Here is a 15,686-nt window from a genome sequence, read left to right as displayed (position 1 = left end):
GGGAATGATGAGCCTGGTAGGGCTGGGAGCCCAAACTGCACAGGTGCACCTCCGAATGCCTCCGACTGGCTGCATCCGAGAGCGCTTCTCTCAGCATATCAATGAGGTTCTCAAGGAGATTCAGAGCAAGTGGAGCCATTCCTCTGAAGGAGCCAACGCTCTTGAAAAGACCAGCTGGTGAAAAGGCTCCTTTCTTTTGGCTGAGGAATGATTTTCAGTCAGAGAAGAGAGTCCCCTCCCCCAGTCAGTAGTTTGTCGAAAAGATTTGTCGGGAGCGTCTCAAGGTTAGGGATTTAAGTCACATTATCCATGCTAATGTATGCAGCACTCAAAGCCTCGCCGGGCCTGATTCTGCCACTCTTACTCACACTGAGTAGCATGTTACTCCACAAATAGTTTCATTGATTTCATGGAGTAGGAGTCTGATCCAGAGGTAGTAATGGTGTAAACTGGTCTCATTTGGTGGTTTTGTGCAAGAAAGAATTTTAAAAGTGAATCAGACTGTCTGGCCCACTCCCATGAAGGGCACTTCCACTCCCCGTGTCCTTCAGCACCTACTCAGGGCCAGCAGGCGTTTGGACATTCAGCTTCTGAGCAGACAGAGACACCAGGACAAATCTCAAAGGTAAGGTGCAGCGAGAACAGCGTATTTCTGCTGTTAAATCCACACAGCAGCTGCTCAGAGTGAGTGATGTCACACAAACAGGGTCGTGGCCTGTGGATCTATGCACAACATAGGGCCTAAAACCCATGCCAAGGAGCGGCAGCGGGCCCTGTTTGCTAACAGTAGTGCTAGCTATGTAGGTGACTTGACCCAGGTCTGTACCGGGGATGGGAGTGAAGATTCCTTCTCTGGGCACCTCCCTGTGCATGCAACTTCTTCATGAGAGCAAAGAGCTTTGGCTAGCGCTTTGTTCTAATCAACCCCTTGTGGGTATTCACTCACACTGATGATATATACGCTGCCAGTGCATTCGTACCTCTGGTGAGCACCCTCTTGAATGCATATCCTCCTACATTTCCATCCACACTCAGAGGCCTAACAATCTCCCTGCACACCCACGGGCACTTTCCATGGATGCATGCATGTCAGTCCGTGTCATGTTTAGTGTTAATCTAACAGCAATATAGTATTTATATAGAGCCTTTTATTCTGAAGGATCCCACAGCGAGTATTAATCTACATATCTTGGGATCATTCTCACATCCCTGAAATGCAGCCACCTATTCAATGGGGACTGGGGCAGCTAGTCTGTGCGAGAATCCCTGTGTAACAGCTTGTGTGGAGGGGAAATGGAGAGGGCTCTGTTGTAGATTATTCACACCCAGGGTCAGTATGCCTGACACGCAGCATGGGCACTTTCACACTATGGTGGCATTGATATCCTCCTTGGAAATACCCTCCATCTTCTCACCAGCTACTGCCATTAACTCCTCGGCTTGGCACTGCCACTCCTGTGACACAGACATCCCCAGGCTTATGATATCCCTGTGTCCTGCCATCCCAAAGGGGGTTGTTGTATGGTTCTGCCAAAAGCTACAGACTAGCTGAGAGGCGTGGTTAGTGCATGATGTTTGTATGGGAAATCATTTTAGAGTTATGTAACATAGTGGATACTGGCTTTCAAAGTTGTTGGTGGGCAACTTGTCACCTGAGGTGAGACGGGGTCTCAAGGCTAACCAGTCACCACTGAGAACAATGGACATGCATGGAGCCAGTCCTATGTTTGCTCTCTGGACCTGGTGCAGAGTTGTGGATTTACAAAGACAAATGAACCCCAAGAAAAGTCTCTGAATAGGGACCCCCTGGGTAAGAGACAGAGTCTGTGACTGTATAAAAGAAGAGGAAAAGACACAACATTTTATCCATTACAGAGAAGAGACTCTACCAGCGGTGTTGTCTCATGACAGGTGGATCCCAGCTTTCTGGACAGTTAGTTGAGAAATGCCTTATTAGACAGGAAAGTAAAGTAAGTATAGGCTATAAATTGCATTTTATGTTTTCCTTTACTTGTGACCTTATGTTTCCAAACTTACACTATCTTTTATTTGAAAATCTATCTCAAGCTCCGTTGAATAAACTTAAAATTGGTTTTACTGTAGACACGTCTCCGTGTCTTGCACTAAGGAGAGTGTTGAACTGAGGTGAAAGCAGTGACCAGAGGTGCACTGCTTCCCTGGAGGCAGCGGATCAGTGTGCATTGCAGGCGTCAGGAAGAGAGGGGACTGGGCACGTGAGCGGGGGCTCCCTCTCTCAGCCCCAGGGTGGCTGGGGCTTCCACTGTCAGCCCTGCACAGGGTGGGGCTCCTGTTGTCAAACCTGCGGTGACCGTCTAATCTTGCGGAAGCTGCAATTTCTGCACTATGGCACGTTAAGTGGGGCCTGATCAAGGAGGTATTTTCATACCCACCCCCAGGCAGCTCTCCTGCTCCCGCTGTCTCCTCCACACATAACTTTCCTCCTGTATGAACCAACAGCTCAATTACAAACCAAAATATCAGTTCACCTGAGCCCCTCGCCATTTCCTTCATCTACTGTCTCCTCCTCCCCTGTCCAAAGGCACGTGGTTGGCTCCCGATAAAACCCTTGTGCAGAAGGGAAATGATCTACAGCAATCCTGTCACATCCCACAGTGACTTTCAACTGGGAAAGAAACGAGGAGATGGAGTGTAGCCATGGTGAGCTTTCTATCCTCAGTCCAGGAAAACTGATGGCTGTGGAGAAGGAGGAAAATGAACATAGAAGGTATGTGTCCAGTTGGATTCTTGTATTTTCAGGTGCGTTAACTAACCATTGCAAATTCCAGTACAGACCTGTATACCCCACATTGGTTCTCAGCCAAGGGTTAAACACAAATTGAAACGAACATCCATGTTTTGTCTACAGTCATATTTAGCACTTGAAAAACATGACAAAAAATTTGAGCATGGACCTCCTCATAGGAGACTTGGGTTGAGGGTGGCCATGGGCCCAGTGTGAGATTCCTGGAAAGGTTCCCCATCTTGACTTGCTGCCTCTCACCAGGCCCCCGGAGTCAACCTTTCCCCCAGTGCTGGAGAGGTTGACATGGACTAGAAGTGATAACTACTCAAATTGAGCAGTCATGGTTCATGACTGGCCCCTTTGAATCTAGGGGGAGCAAAGTATTATTCAAGGGGAGTAAAGCTTTCGGAATCCTGACCTTTCTAGGCGGGATCCCACCATCCTCTGCGCTGGCGGGGAGCTACATCCCAATTTGGGCATCTCCAAGCAGGCCTGTCCCCTGTGAGGAGCGGGCCCTTAACAGCGGTGGGGTGAGAGGAGAGGGCAGAGGGAAAAGCAGGCGCACAGAGTTCCTGGCAGGACCTGGAGCAGAGCCAGCCACGGCCCTGCGAGCAGCCCAGCGGAGGTTCCGCCGGCGGCCGGCCTCGCAGGACAGAACTCTGCTTGCCGGGAGGAGCCGGCCGCCCCCGGGGGGAAGCAAGCCAAGGAGCCGAGCTGGACGTGGACCGGAGACCCGCGCGCCCTAGGCGCACACCTGGGGGGAGGCAGCTGCGTGCCAGGATCCTTGGGGAGACGACAGGAGGGCGCAGGGGAGTCTGCCCCCGGAGATGCTCCGCACACCCCTGCCAGGGGCGGCCCCTTTCTCCTGGCCCCCTGCTCCCGAGGGGGGAAGCAGAGGTGGCCGCCCTCAGCCTCGCTTCCCCGCTGAAGGGCAGAAATGGGGCGGCGGCTGCTCTTCTTCCCTGGCCTCTGGGGTCGTCTCAGTCCTTCCCTTGGAGAGCAGCGGGGCAGAGGCCTAGCCCCTTCCCCTGCTCCTCCCAGAGCAGCCTGGACCAGCCCAGCGCCCCCTTCCTGACAGCGCAGGAGAGGCAGTGTCCCCCCATCCCGACCCTGGGGTTTCCCAAGCGGTTCTTTCCCTGCAGGACCTGGGAGCAGCCTGGCTCAGACCCGCCCGGCTCCCCACAGCCCAGGCCCATGTCTCGCCCTCCGCAGCAGGGGCGCTCCCAGTACCCGCAGGCTGAGCCGGGGCTGGCGTGGGGGGACCGCAGAGAGTCTAGCGGGACACAGCGAGCTCTGCCCAGGCTGCAGGGGGTCGGGGCGGGACCCGAGCGCCCCAGGAGCTGGACCCGCCAACGGAGTAATCCGAGGAGGCACCAGCAATATCCGGCAGACGCAGAGAGCGGGTCAGGGGCTTCGAGTCCCAGCCTCCCCCTAGCCCCGGGCCTCGGAGTGTCGGCTCGTCGCGCCGGGGATGGAGGGAGGCGATCCGCGATCAATAGGAGCAGGGGGTGGGGAAGCGGCCATGCAAATGCAGCGCCCTTGGGGTGAGGCTTAAAAGCCATGACAACCGGGCCCGAACACGCGCCTGAGCCTGGGTGGGGTCAGGGCAGCCCTCGGGGTGCTCTGTTCCGCTGATGGGCAAAGCCCCCAACCTCCAGCCCCTCGGCCCGGGCCAGGCTGGCGGGGAAGAGCTGAAGGAGGGAGCGGCCAGACGGAGGAGAGGGGAAGGGGGGGATGCAGGAGGAATGAATGAATAACCGCCTGCCCGGGTGGGGCGGGACCCCAGCTTTCCCCCCCGGCTGTCCCATCCGGACAGGCTCCGGTTCCTGCTGCCGTGGGGGTGGGGGTAACTCAAAGAGAGGAGGTGGGTTTGAAGAGGGGGCTTCCAGCAAGGGGTCCTCTCCTCCAGCCCCCTCCTCTGCAGCCCCTTCCCCTCTCTCCAGCTCCCTCCAGCGCCCTCCTCTGCAGCCCCTTCCCCTCCCTCCAGCCCCATCCCCTCTCTCCAGCCCCATCCCCTTCCTCCAGCCCCATCCAGCCTCTGCCCCTCCCCTCCAGCCCCCTTCTCTCCCTCCAGCCCCATCCCCTGTCTCCAGCCCCTTCCTCTCCCCTCCAGCCCCCCTCCATCGCTCTCCCCTCCCCGCCCCAGCCCTCCGCTCCCCTCCCTCCCTCCGGAAGTCTCTCCCTCTCCCTCCTTTCTCCTCCTCTCCTCCAACATGGCCGCGAAGTCGGATGGAGCCGGGGCGGCCTCGGCTGTGCGCATGGAGGGCGCGGAGAGCGGCGGCGGGGGCACCCTGCCGGGCGGGTCCCGCCGAGGCGGCGGCGGGGGCGCGGGACCCGGGCCGGGCAGCCCCTTGGCGGCCGCCCCGCCGGCGCCCCGCGCCTACAGCCTGCTGGACTGCTGCTGGGTGCTGTGCGCCCTGCTCGTCTTCTTCTCGGACGGGGCCAGCGACCTGTGGCTGGCGGCCGATTACTACCTGCGGCGCCAGCTCTGGTGGTTCGGCCTCACGCTGCTCTTCGTGCTGCTGCCCTCGCTCGTGGTGCAACTGCTCAGCTTCAGGTGGTTCGTCTACGACTACGCGGCGCCCCGAGCCCCCGGGCCGGCCGCGAACCCGGCCGCGGCCCCCGCCGCCAGCACCAAGGACAGCGGCTGCACCAAGGACAGCGGCCGGCCCGGCTCCGCGCTCCTCTCGCCTCCCCCCGCCCCGGCCCCCAGCGCCTACCGGACCCGGGGCTGCTGCCGCCTTTGCATCTGGATCCTGCAGTCCCTCATCCACCTCCTGCAGCTGGGACAGGTCTGGAGGTAGGGGCGGACCCCGGGGGAGGAAGCCTGGCTTCGTGCCCCGCTCCCCTGCAGAGCCTGGGGCAGGGGGGGAAGGGGAGCGTGGGTTCCCGCCCCCCTTCCATAGGCAGCTCGGCCGGTTCATCCGGGAGCGGGGAGTCCGGGGAGCATGGGTGGATCTGCCCCCTTGGCCCGGCGAATTCACCTAGGACAGCCCCGGAGCCGTGTCTACACACGGGGCTCTTCATGTGCCCAGCCCAACCCAGGCCGGGGGCTTTAGCCGGGCTCCTTCTCCGCCCTGTCGCTGGAACTGGCAGGGGAAGGGGGTCCAGGACACAGGGATCTACCCCTGCCTTGCACTGCCCCTGGAACTCGGCTGCCAGGCCTGGGGGTCGGAGCCCTCCAGAGGCTCTGGGGAGCAGTGGAAGGGGGCTCGGTGCAGCCTGGATTTCCCTGAGGATGGGAGAAGGGGATCTGCCCCCACCACGTGCTCTGTCCCGATGGGGAGTTTGCAGCCTGCCTTTGGACTTGGCCTTTGAACAGTTCTGCAGCCGGACATCAGCCAGCAAGTGGGGGGAGGGGGAGGATCCCTCCTGGACCCTCCCTGCCCCTCAGAACCTAGCAGCCCATTGCCCACCTTCCCCTAGGACCTGCCCACTCCAAGCCCCTCACCCCCAGCTCTCCTGCTTCTAATTTCCAAAGCTTTAGAGGCAGTCCTGGCCCCAGCTACACCCATTCCCTCCCCCCCCCCCCCGGTGGAATATGGCCCCAGCTGCTTGTCTGGAACAGCTGGGCTGGAGCAGGAAAGGGTCTCTTCTGTAATCAGATCCCTGAGATCAACAGTTCATTAGCTGTGACCAGGGGGTGGCTGGTCCCCTGAGGCTGAAGCATACGGCCAGCATGGAGGGGGGAAGGTGACGGAGACGGGGGCTGCTTCCTCTTAGGTGTGTGTCTTGGGGTTATTATATAAACTCCCTCCAGTGAGCCCCATCCGAGAAACCTGGGCACACCGGAGCCGGGGGGAGGGAAAGCCCTGGACCAAGACAGGCGTTGAGGGCTAAACGTAACTGATGTGCCATGGGGGTGCTTCACCTAAACCCCAGCCATGGGGGAGGGGGAGGCAGCACCTGGGCTAGGGGCTGTTTTGAGATATTACATTTATGGAGCGTTTTCATGGCATGAGGAAACAGGTACCAGATAAAAAGGCACCAGACAGCTGACAGGATCACCCCTACCCAGCAAACACACAAACACACACCCAGTTTATACTGCATGTGTGTGGACACCAGCCAAGCTGCCAGCCCCTCGTGAAGGGATGAACGAGGTGTCCTGGTCCCTGTGACAAGGGACCACGCCGAGCAGTCCATGGCTAACGTGCTGCACTATTCTAACCCACTCACCACTTCAGTCCGAAACTGAACTGCTCAGCCTTGGTTCCCTGTAGGGCCTGATCCTGTGAGGTGCTGAGAGCATCCGGCAGGGTGCTGGATGCCTTTGGCTCAGATCAGGGTCCCATTCTGTGCCCACACCCATGGAAGTCAGCAGTGTCACATAGGATGTGCCGGGGTGGGGTAGCATTGGAGCCATAGCAGATCCAGCCTGTCCCCTTCCTTTGTCCCTTTCCTCTGCATTTCATTCATCTGCTGCCCACCAAAATAGCTGGGGCCAGAGATGGTCCATGGGAGCAGGATGAGAGAGAGCACAGACAGGCACTCAACAGAGGTCAGCTCCACTGCCTGCATCTCTACTGGCTCTCCAGAACTCGGAGCTGATCATTTACTGGCATGTCTGTTTCCCAGGGCCAGGCTCTGGAGCTTCCCTTTCTTTTCTCCACCCCAGACAGCCGTCAATGCTCCCTTTCAGATTCACAGAGCTACAGACAGCACAAGGCAAAGGACCTAGGGCTCTGCAATGGAGCTGATTTCTAGAGAGGTTAATGCTGGGAAAGAAAGGGGAGGCCATGGCAAATTACTGAACTGCAACTAGGAACTGAGGAGTTTGGATCAGGCTTTGGTGCTATTCCCACCCTGTATTTCTGTATTCTGTGGCCTTGTTTGTCTCAGCATATCTGTGTGGAGGTCTTTGTCTAGTACTCTTCCCGTGATCAGGTAGCATGAGGCTTCTCCAACTCTTTCGCAGTATAGAGCGCATCTTAATAGTGAGATTGTCTGTCTCGTCTCATTCATGACTGCATAGACCGCCTTCCTGCCCATTCGTGATCCCAGCCCATGGCATCTGCAGCAAGTGCTTACAAGGAAAAGCGCTATTAGGGAAATCTGTTGTGTAAAAACTATCTTTAATGTGCTGTAGCAGCTGGAAACGTGGAGGAGAGCCAGCACCTTGGGACCAGCCAGCTGTCTACAGACTGTTAGCAAGTGGTCCTGGGCCTACCAGTGCTCCACGGGTCCCAGTTTGAGAATGGCTCCACTACAATTACATTGTAGTCATTGGTTCATGTCTTATTTTATTTTTTTGCTCCTGGTTCTATAAATAATCTGCCCCCCTGAGCTGTTATAGTGGGGTAGGGTTTTAAGCCAATTAAAGTGGTAGCTCTCAGAACTGATCTCCTGGCCATGTTGGACTCAAATTGCAGATCAGTCTCTTTATAAGCTTGGGATTTGTTACTTGTTCCCGTGACCAGTTACATGCAGTTTACTACACTCATTACCGAGGCTGGGTTTGGTGCAGGTTCTAGGTGTTGAATTATTGCTGTGTTAACTGTGCATGTGAAGAGAAGACTTTTCCTTGAGCTCCTTTGTCAGTGTGGACCTGGGCCTGGCCCTATTGCACTGGGGCCTTTTGTGCATCACAACTTACATTCAGTCAAAGTGTTTACAGGCCTGAGGCCCAGCTTCACTTTGGTGAGAACAATTTGCACCTGCAGAATTTGCCCCTGCATTTTTGCAACCTGCAGAATGAATTTCAGCACAAGCCTAAAACTGCAGTTGGGTTAGAGTTGCTAACACCGCACTTCGTCCTGCAGCTGAACTGTAGGCATAAAAGTGAAGGCACAAGTTTTGTGGGTGCAAACTGTATCTGCCTATGTGCCCAATAATGTGTCCTTGCTAGACAGCACTAGTGTTTAGCTTACCTTGATTTAAAGGTACTGTAGCAATCCATTAAAGTCCACTGTAATCAGCCCATTCACAATAATCATGCACAATCATTCTTGTGGGTATCCCATAGAGACGGTATCAGTTGCATGAGAGTGAACATGTGTAATCTATTCAGACTACCCGCAGGCAAGGGTACAAATGCTGGGAAATGTGCCTTCACATTCGACCTGTTCCGAGCCTCCATAATTACGAATGGTCAGAAGAGGGACAGTTCCTTGCATGCAGATTTCCAGCCCAGTCTTAAATGCCCTTCCTAGCCAATAGAGCACAGCCATGCTCAGTTTGGGGATAGTCGGATGCAATCAGCACACCATTAGCAGCCCAGATCAGGCTGTGTTTCATCGTGTGTCTCATGCTGATGAGATTTCTCGGTTTACAAATTCCTACCCACTTTGCTTGCAAAAGGTCAAAACTATCTTCTCTAAATGGAGAAATATCAAAGGGAAAGAAAGTCCTTTGGGGTCTGTTCTCCCCCTGACACGCTTGCCTGCCTCCCATTAGTGTTAATAGGAGCATGTGCACATGCCAAGGGGACAGCCTTCTCCAGGCTGTGCACATCACGCAATGTATTTGCATTTGGTATTCATTTCTCTCTGTCTTGTAATGGCTTTGCTCAGAAAAGCTCGGCTTGGATGTGGCATCTGTTTTCCCAGTCGTGTTCTGCTTCCACCCAGTTTCACATCTGGTTTGGTCGAGGCACAGTGGGGCCACATGATTTCCCGGAGGTCACACAATAGCTCAGAGGTCATTCGCTGGCTCTGCTTGAATGCTTAATATATTAACTCTACTTGGCATTTCTAGATCACTTTCCATCCAGGGATCTCAGTGCGCTTTGGAGACATTTCATTAGGCTTCCATGTGCGTCTGATCTTATCATCATCCCCGTTTAAATGGGGGGATAGCAAGCATCAATGACTTGCCTGTGATGATACAGAAAAGCAAGGCCCCTATTCCTGAAACTGGACCCACATGGCCCCCAGCAGGGCCCCATTGACTTCAGCAGACCCCTGTTCAGGTGCAAGAGTCTGCCTGTGTGGATCCAGTTGCACAGTTGGGGCCTAGGTTTGTGGCAGAGCTGGATACGGACTGGAGATTGGCTGACTTCTAATCCTGTGCCTTTAGCCACGGGATTCTCCTTGGAACACGCGGCCCTTCTGTTTGCCAGGCCTTTGCTCTAACCACTCAAACAAGCAGGGATTCCTTGGAGTCCCTAATTACACCATTTTCTTGGCTATAACTGGGCCTATTAAAAAACAACTTGTACTGAAATCAGCCAGTTCCCCTGTTGTCTCTTTCGGGTCCCACCAGTTTCTCCTGGGCAGCGCACTGGGCTGATCCGTGTTTTTCAGAGCATGAGCTGAAACACCCAGTGGCTGTGGGTCCTCACTTGGGATTTGAAGAAGCGTTGGGGGTGGGTGGGAAAGGAAGAACTTAAAGCTTTTAATCAATGCGTTGATGTGACATCATTCAGACTGTGCCACATGGAGCTCTTTCTAATTATTTCACTTTGCAAGATGTATAATGGATTAAAATGGCTGCAACTGAAAAGCAATTTTCTTCTTGTTTAAATAAAGGATTACGGAATAATATCCCAAATTACCTTTTAGGAAAATTGTACTCTGTATCAATTACTGTTAGATCAGTGGGTCTCTCTTGTTTTTTCCTCTCAGGATAATGATTAATGAATTTAGTTACAACTGGGGCTAGGTTCTTTTTGGTTTCAACACTTGAAAATTGGAGTCAGTAATTGGAACAAGTTAAGGACAGAGCTGGCTGGCAAAGCTGAGGAGATGCTGGTATTGTTTTGGATTATTTATATCACTCTGAACAAGGTTAATAATGAGGGTCTTTAGCTGGCCACTTGCTGTGCGGCTTGTCTCGGGGTGAGCCTTGCAAATGAGAATGTGCATTTCAACAGGTTTATTGTGGAGGCGCGAGGTTTAACGTGACACGCAGCAGTTGAAGGGCTAACTGTGCTTGTGACAACAAACCAAACCTTTCAACACATTCTTCAGAGAAGAGCTGCTGTCCAAACTCTTTCTCTGAATTTTTACACCGGTGTTCCTTGGGTTGTTTTTAATATGAAGAAGGCAGTAATTAGCTCTAATAGCCTTCTCTGTAGATTTCTGCTTGATCACCAGTTTTTGAAAATTAAATGATTTCTTGTAATTGATTTCTTATTTCTCATGCAGCTGCCACTGTGTTTGGTTCATACAAACCTAGCCATGCCCTGTCAGGGCAAGAGAGAATATTTTTCTGAGTTGAAACATAAACTGTATGATCAAATGCATAACAAATAAGAATCAGCATTTCATTCTCGCAAGTTGATGGGCGATGAAATCTTGTTTTAATGAGATCCATGGAACTGACAGAATGATGGGAGAATAATTGTGCCCCGCAATGAAAACAGAGGGCGGGGGAGGGAGGGAGGCAGGATCACTTGTTGAATCCTTGAAGAGTTGGAGATTGTACTAGCAGATGTGCATATTTTGTGCTGCCTTATCCCTCCCCTTTCCCTTTGTTCCAGTAATGAACTATGCACAGCAGCTGCTGGCTGGTGGAGGGGAAGGCACTGCCATAGGGTTTGTGTGCCTGTCGGGCCATTGTGCATTGCAGGCAGCAGGATCATTGCAATGACAAGCCCAATTAGTGAGTTTGATTACATCAAGAGGAGAAGGTCACTGGTGTCTGGGCTCCCTTGCACAGACCTGGGAGGGGGACTCCCTGTGGATCCAGACTGCCTATGCCCTGAGGACAAGGGGAGCAGAGAGCTCTGAAATGCTTCAGCTGAGTGGGCTTCTGGAAGCCTGTGGCTTGCATTGCTGCAGTTGTGGGCTGTGCTTTCACTGCCTAGGGTGTAGCCCCACAGCTGGGGGCTTTGCTTTGTTCACCCCTCCTCCTAGTACTTGACAGCTACCTCTCCTCCCTGCTGGGATCCCGCCCCCCCCCGAGGGTGTCAGCCCTCCATGGCCCCACAAAGGCAAGCACCCTAGTGCAAGGGATTATGAATGTACTATGTTTGTACAGCTCCTAGCACAGCGGGCCCTGGGCTCTGACTAACTGAGGCTGGTGGACACTACGGTAATCCCCCATCCCCTACCAGCTGCTCACACCTCTTGCCGATGCCCCTCTTGCCCCAAAGCACAAAGGACAAAGCACACGCTGGCCCAGCACTTGTCACTTCCCACAGGCCAGCTCTGAGGGCAGCCTCGGAGGCTGAGCGTCTGTCTGTGTGTCCGTCCATCCCATCCACTCCTCAGTGTGCGGGGGGGGGACTGGCAGCGGGGTGCCGTGCCGCACTGTGCAGACAAATGGGCATGTTCCTGCCCCAAAGAGATGAGTCTGTCTGGGGAGCACAGAGAACAAGTCTGCCCTGGATGGGTTATGACCTGCTAGGTCTTTTTCATCGCAAGTCTCTGTGATGCTGTGAGAGCTGGGGCTAATAAGGCCTGGTCTACACTACGCATGTCGACATAAGTGTCCTTCCATCGACATACTTGTGCCCATGTCTACACCGTGTCACCAGCCATCCTAAGCTCTCCATTAGGGTCACGCAGCAAACCCACCTCCCCGACCAATGTGGAGCCCCAGCCAAACTGCTGAGGTCGTCGCAGTGCGAGTGTAGACACGGCTTGACCTGTGTCGACCTAGCAGTCCTCCAACAGCTGTCCCACAAAGCCCCATTCCCTGCATCAGTGACCGCTCTGGTCACAATTGTGAACTCCACTGCTCAGCGGTCACAGAAACTAGACGCCACTCCCCAGAACTCCACCAAGTATTTTTGAAATGCCGTTTCCTGATTGTCCAGCGTGACGAGCACACTTAGCAGCTCTCCCTGGCCGTGTGCCACTGTCCATGCCAGCTCTGCGCACCAGCCGCGCTCCTGCCTGGCCTAGACAGGAGGTATTGGATCTCCTGGCCCCAGGGTGGGGGGAGAAGAGGCTGTGTGACGGACCAGCCGCAGAAACATGGACATCTATGAACAGATTGCACCAGCGCTGCAGGCAGAAGGGGCCCGACAAGGATCAGCAGCAGTGCCACATGACAGCGAAGGAGCTGAGGCAGGCGTACCACCGGGGCAGGGTGGCCAACCAGCGATCTGATGCTGAGCCTCAGACCTGCCACTTTTACAGCCAGCTGCAGGCCATACTTGGCAGAGACCCCACCAGCACCTGGCAGGCCATTGTGGATCCCTCTCAGGACCCTGAGACACAGACCCTGTCTGGACCAGCGAGGAGCAGGAGGGAGACGTGGCAGGCGGTCTAGCCATGCCACAAGCCAGGACCTGTTCGAGACTCCACCAGTCTCTAGCCAGTCCCGCCAGCCGAGCACGGATGAGACTGATGAAGGGGAAGGGACCAGGGTAAATGACTGCATACATTTTTCCTTACGGTGTTTAAATTTAAAGATGGCGCCTGGCCTGTTCCCAAGCTAACAAGACCCAGGAATCGACTTCTCCCGGTTTTATTCATGTGTGAGAAGAGACAGAAGCCCAACAAAGGGAGGCAGACCTGGCATGTGCTTTTCATTCCCCTGTGGGGTTAGGCTGCGGGGGCCATGTGGCGCGGTTTGTTTGTGCACATACGGCCCTTGTATCCGCCCGAGAGATCTCGATGAAACTTTCATGGAGATATTCTGCAATTCTGGAGATAGTTCCGAAGGTTTCTAGGGATGGCTGCCTTATTTCTTCCTCCGTGGTAGGCAGGGGCAGCAGGTTTGTATAATTTTTGGTGGTGCCCAGGTCCACANTGTTTCATGCAGCCAAAGTTCCTTTCCCCCACCACAGCTGAAGTGGCGATCAGTAGCATGTCTAATTACAAGCTTGTCTGAGAATAAGGGAAGGAAGTTTTAAAACTTCTCTTTCCCTTTTTGTAGTGACTGTAAATCCCCGTGAGGCAGCTGTCAGTTTTTATCAGCTGCTGCAGGCTTGAGGGGTGCCCCCTCCACACCCGCAGAACGCCTGGCCCTGAAGAGGAGGCGCAAGAAGACAACCAAGGAGGATGTGTTCAGCGAGATCCTGCAAGCCAGGGCCACATCGGACCGCAAACAGACGTCACGGAGAAGGAAAGAGCAGACAGAAGAAAGGCCCAGGAATCCCAGCTGTGAAAGGAGATGCAGATGCACCGGGACATTAGAGGTCTTCTCAGGCAGCAAACTCAAATGCTGAAGACTCTGGCTGGCCTACAGGTCCAGCCGTCCCCGACTCCCTACCCTTTGCAGTCCTTAGAGAACTCCCTGGTAGCAGGTCCCTACACCCCCCGACATTCCATGTGGCATCACGGGTTGCATCCTAATTCTGACCACTGCACATGGTGGGACAGTAAGGAAAACCCCAGTGTCACATACACTGGCCTGTGGGAACCACGGCTGGCATGTGCCTGGCCACAATGGACGACATGTGTGCATTGAAATGGACAGAAAGGTTTGTTTGCTGCCTTTCCAAGTGTAAAGTTCCAGTCCATCAATTTACATGAGAGGTTTCTAGTGCATTTCCTGTGAGAGGTTTGGCTTTCTTTCTTTCTTGCTTTCTTTCTTACGTTTGGCCACTCAGTAAAGTTCCATGGTTGAAGAAAGTGATAGAGTCTACAGACTGGCACTAACCCAGGCCAAGGCAAGGGAGGCCCCGTCCCTGAGCAGCTGCAGGACATGCTCCAGGTGGAGGGACAGATTGAAAGGGCACTGGCAGGCAAGGGGAAGGAGCTACCGGCTGCACCCCGAGGTGAGGCTGACGCCTGGAGCTGTGAGAAGAGTGACTACAGCTTTGTTAAGCCTACAATGGACACCGTGATCCAGATCCCCCCTCCCTTTGGGAGTTGGAAACTCACAAGAGCCTGTGAAGAATGGGACATTGTCCTACGGGCAGATGAAGTGGATACACCTAAATCTCTGTCCAGGCCCAAATGAGGGAGCCACAGCCTGGTAGAAAGCGACCTGGGGGGAGTATAACTTGGAGGGTGGGGTGGGCAACAACTGGTCCAGACACTGTAGTGCCCCTCTAGGGCCCTGATTCAGGACCTGGTGAGGTGGGTGGGCCTGGGTCCCCCTACCTTGTTCTACTGCACATACCCTGTGACAGACCCCTCAGGGGAATGGAAGGGACAGTCAGGAGAGAATGAGGTCCAACAACATACAACCCAGCCAGGACCCCTTCTAGAAGCACGAGGCCAAAATAATCTGTGGAGCCACTGCTTGACCAGTTGGCCAGCTGGCTATCAGACTGACACCCCTTTCCCTCCCCAGAGACTAGAATTATCTTGATTCGTTCCCAGTCCATATTGCAGAATGCACGGCAGTACGCAAAGCACCCAGTGCTTGTAAATGTACAGCAAGCACCATGTGACAACTTGTATAAAAGCACAACAAGAAGCACTGCACAGTTCCTGGCAGCACACGGAGCTCCAGCCCCAGACAACGCTCCAGCACAGAACATGACCGAGGCTGACAGTCCAAATGCTTCTTCAGAGCCTCCTGCACCCATATAGCCCATGTATAGCCCATATAGCCCATGTATAGCCCATATAGCCCATGTATAGCCCATATAGCCCGAGAGCTCTTGCAATGGCCCTTGCATGTGGCTGGTCAAAGTCAGCAGCCAACAGCGCGGCCCTCTACCCAGACAGCGGCACGTTGCACACTGGATACCTCCTGTCACGGAGTCCCCGGGCGATGCTCTGGNGCTCTGGAACTGCTCCCCACAAAGCCAGGCAGGACTTTGGGGAGCCTCCTCTCCCTCGGAGCAGACTGTCTTCAGGGCAAGACGCTCACACGGCTTCACCTCCTGGGTCTCTCCTGGGAGCATTCAGCATATGCCCCTCCGTGCGCTTCCCACAGCGAGTCCCCCCAGGCGGGGTCCTGGGGAAGCCAAAGGGTTCTGCACCCCCCACTTCGCAGTCAGGCGTGACTCTCAGCCAGCCAGTAAAACAGAGGTTTATTAGATGATAGGAACACGGTCTAAAACAGAGCTTGTAGGTCCAGCGAACGGGACCCCTCCGCCGGGTCCATTCTGGGGCCCAGCGAGGCAGACCCC

General features: G+C 54.6%; 1 protein-coding gene across 1 annotated transcript in view; it reads left to right on the top strand.

Moving 5' to 3' along the window:
• The first annotated feature begins 4,977 nt into the window (after window positions 1-4,977).
• The window catches only part of XKR7 (XK related 7), a 28,327-nt gene continuing 17,618 nt past the window's right edge, over window positions 4,978-15,686 (top strand). Inside the window, exon 1 of the mRNA XM_034787592.1 lies at window positions 4,978-5,564. Within this exon, the coding sequence (XP_034643483.1) occupies window positions 4,978-5,564 (587 nt within the window). The remainder of the gene's footprint in view (window positions 5,565-15,686) is intronic.

This window comes from Trachemys scripta, chromosome 12 (genome assembly GCF_013100865.1).
Source record: "Trachemys scripta elegans isolate TJP31775 chromosome 12, CAS_Tse_1.0, whole genome shotgun sequence".
NCBI classification, from domain to species: domain Eukaryota; kingdom Metazoa; phylum Chordata; order Testudines; family Emydidae; genus Trachemys; species Trachemys scripta.
This window is presented reverse-complemented; position numbering and strand designations above follow the sequence as displayed.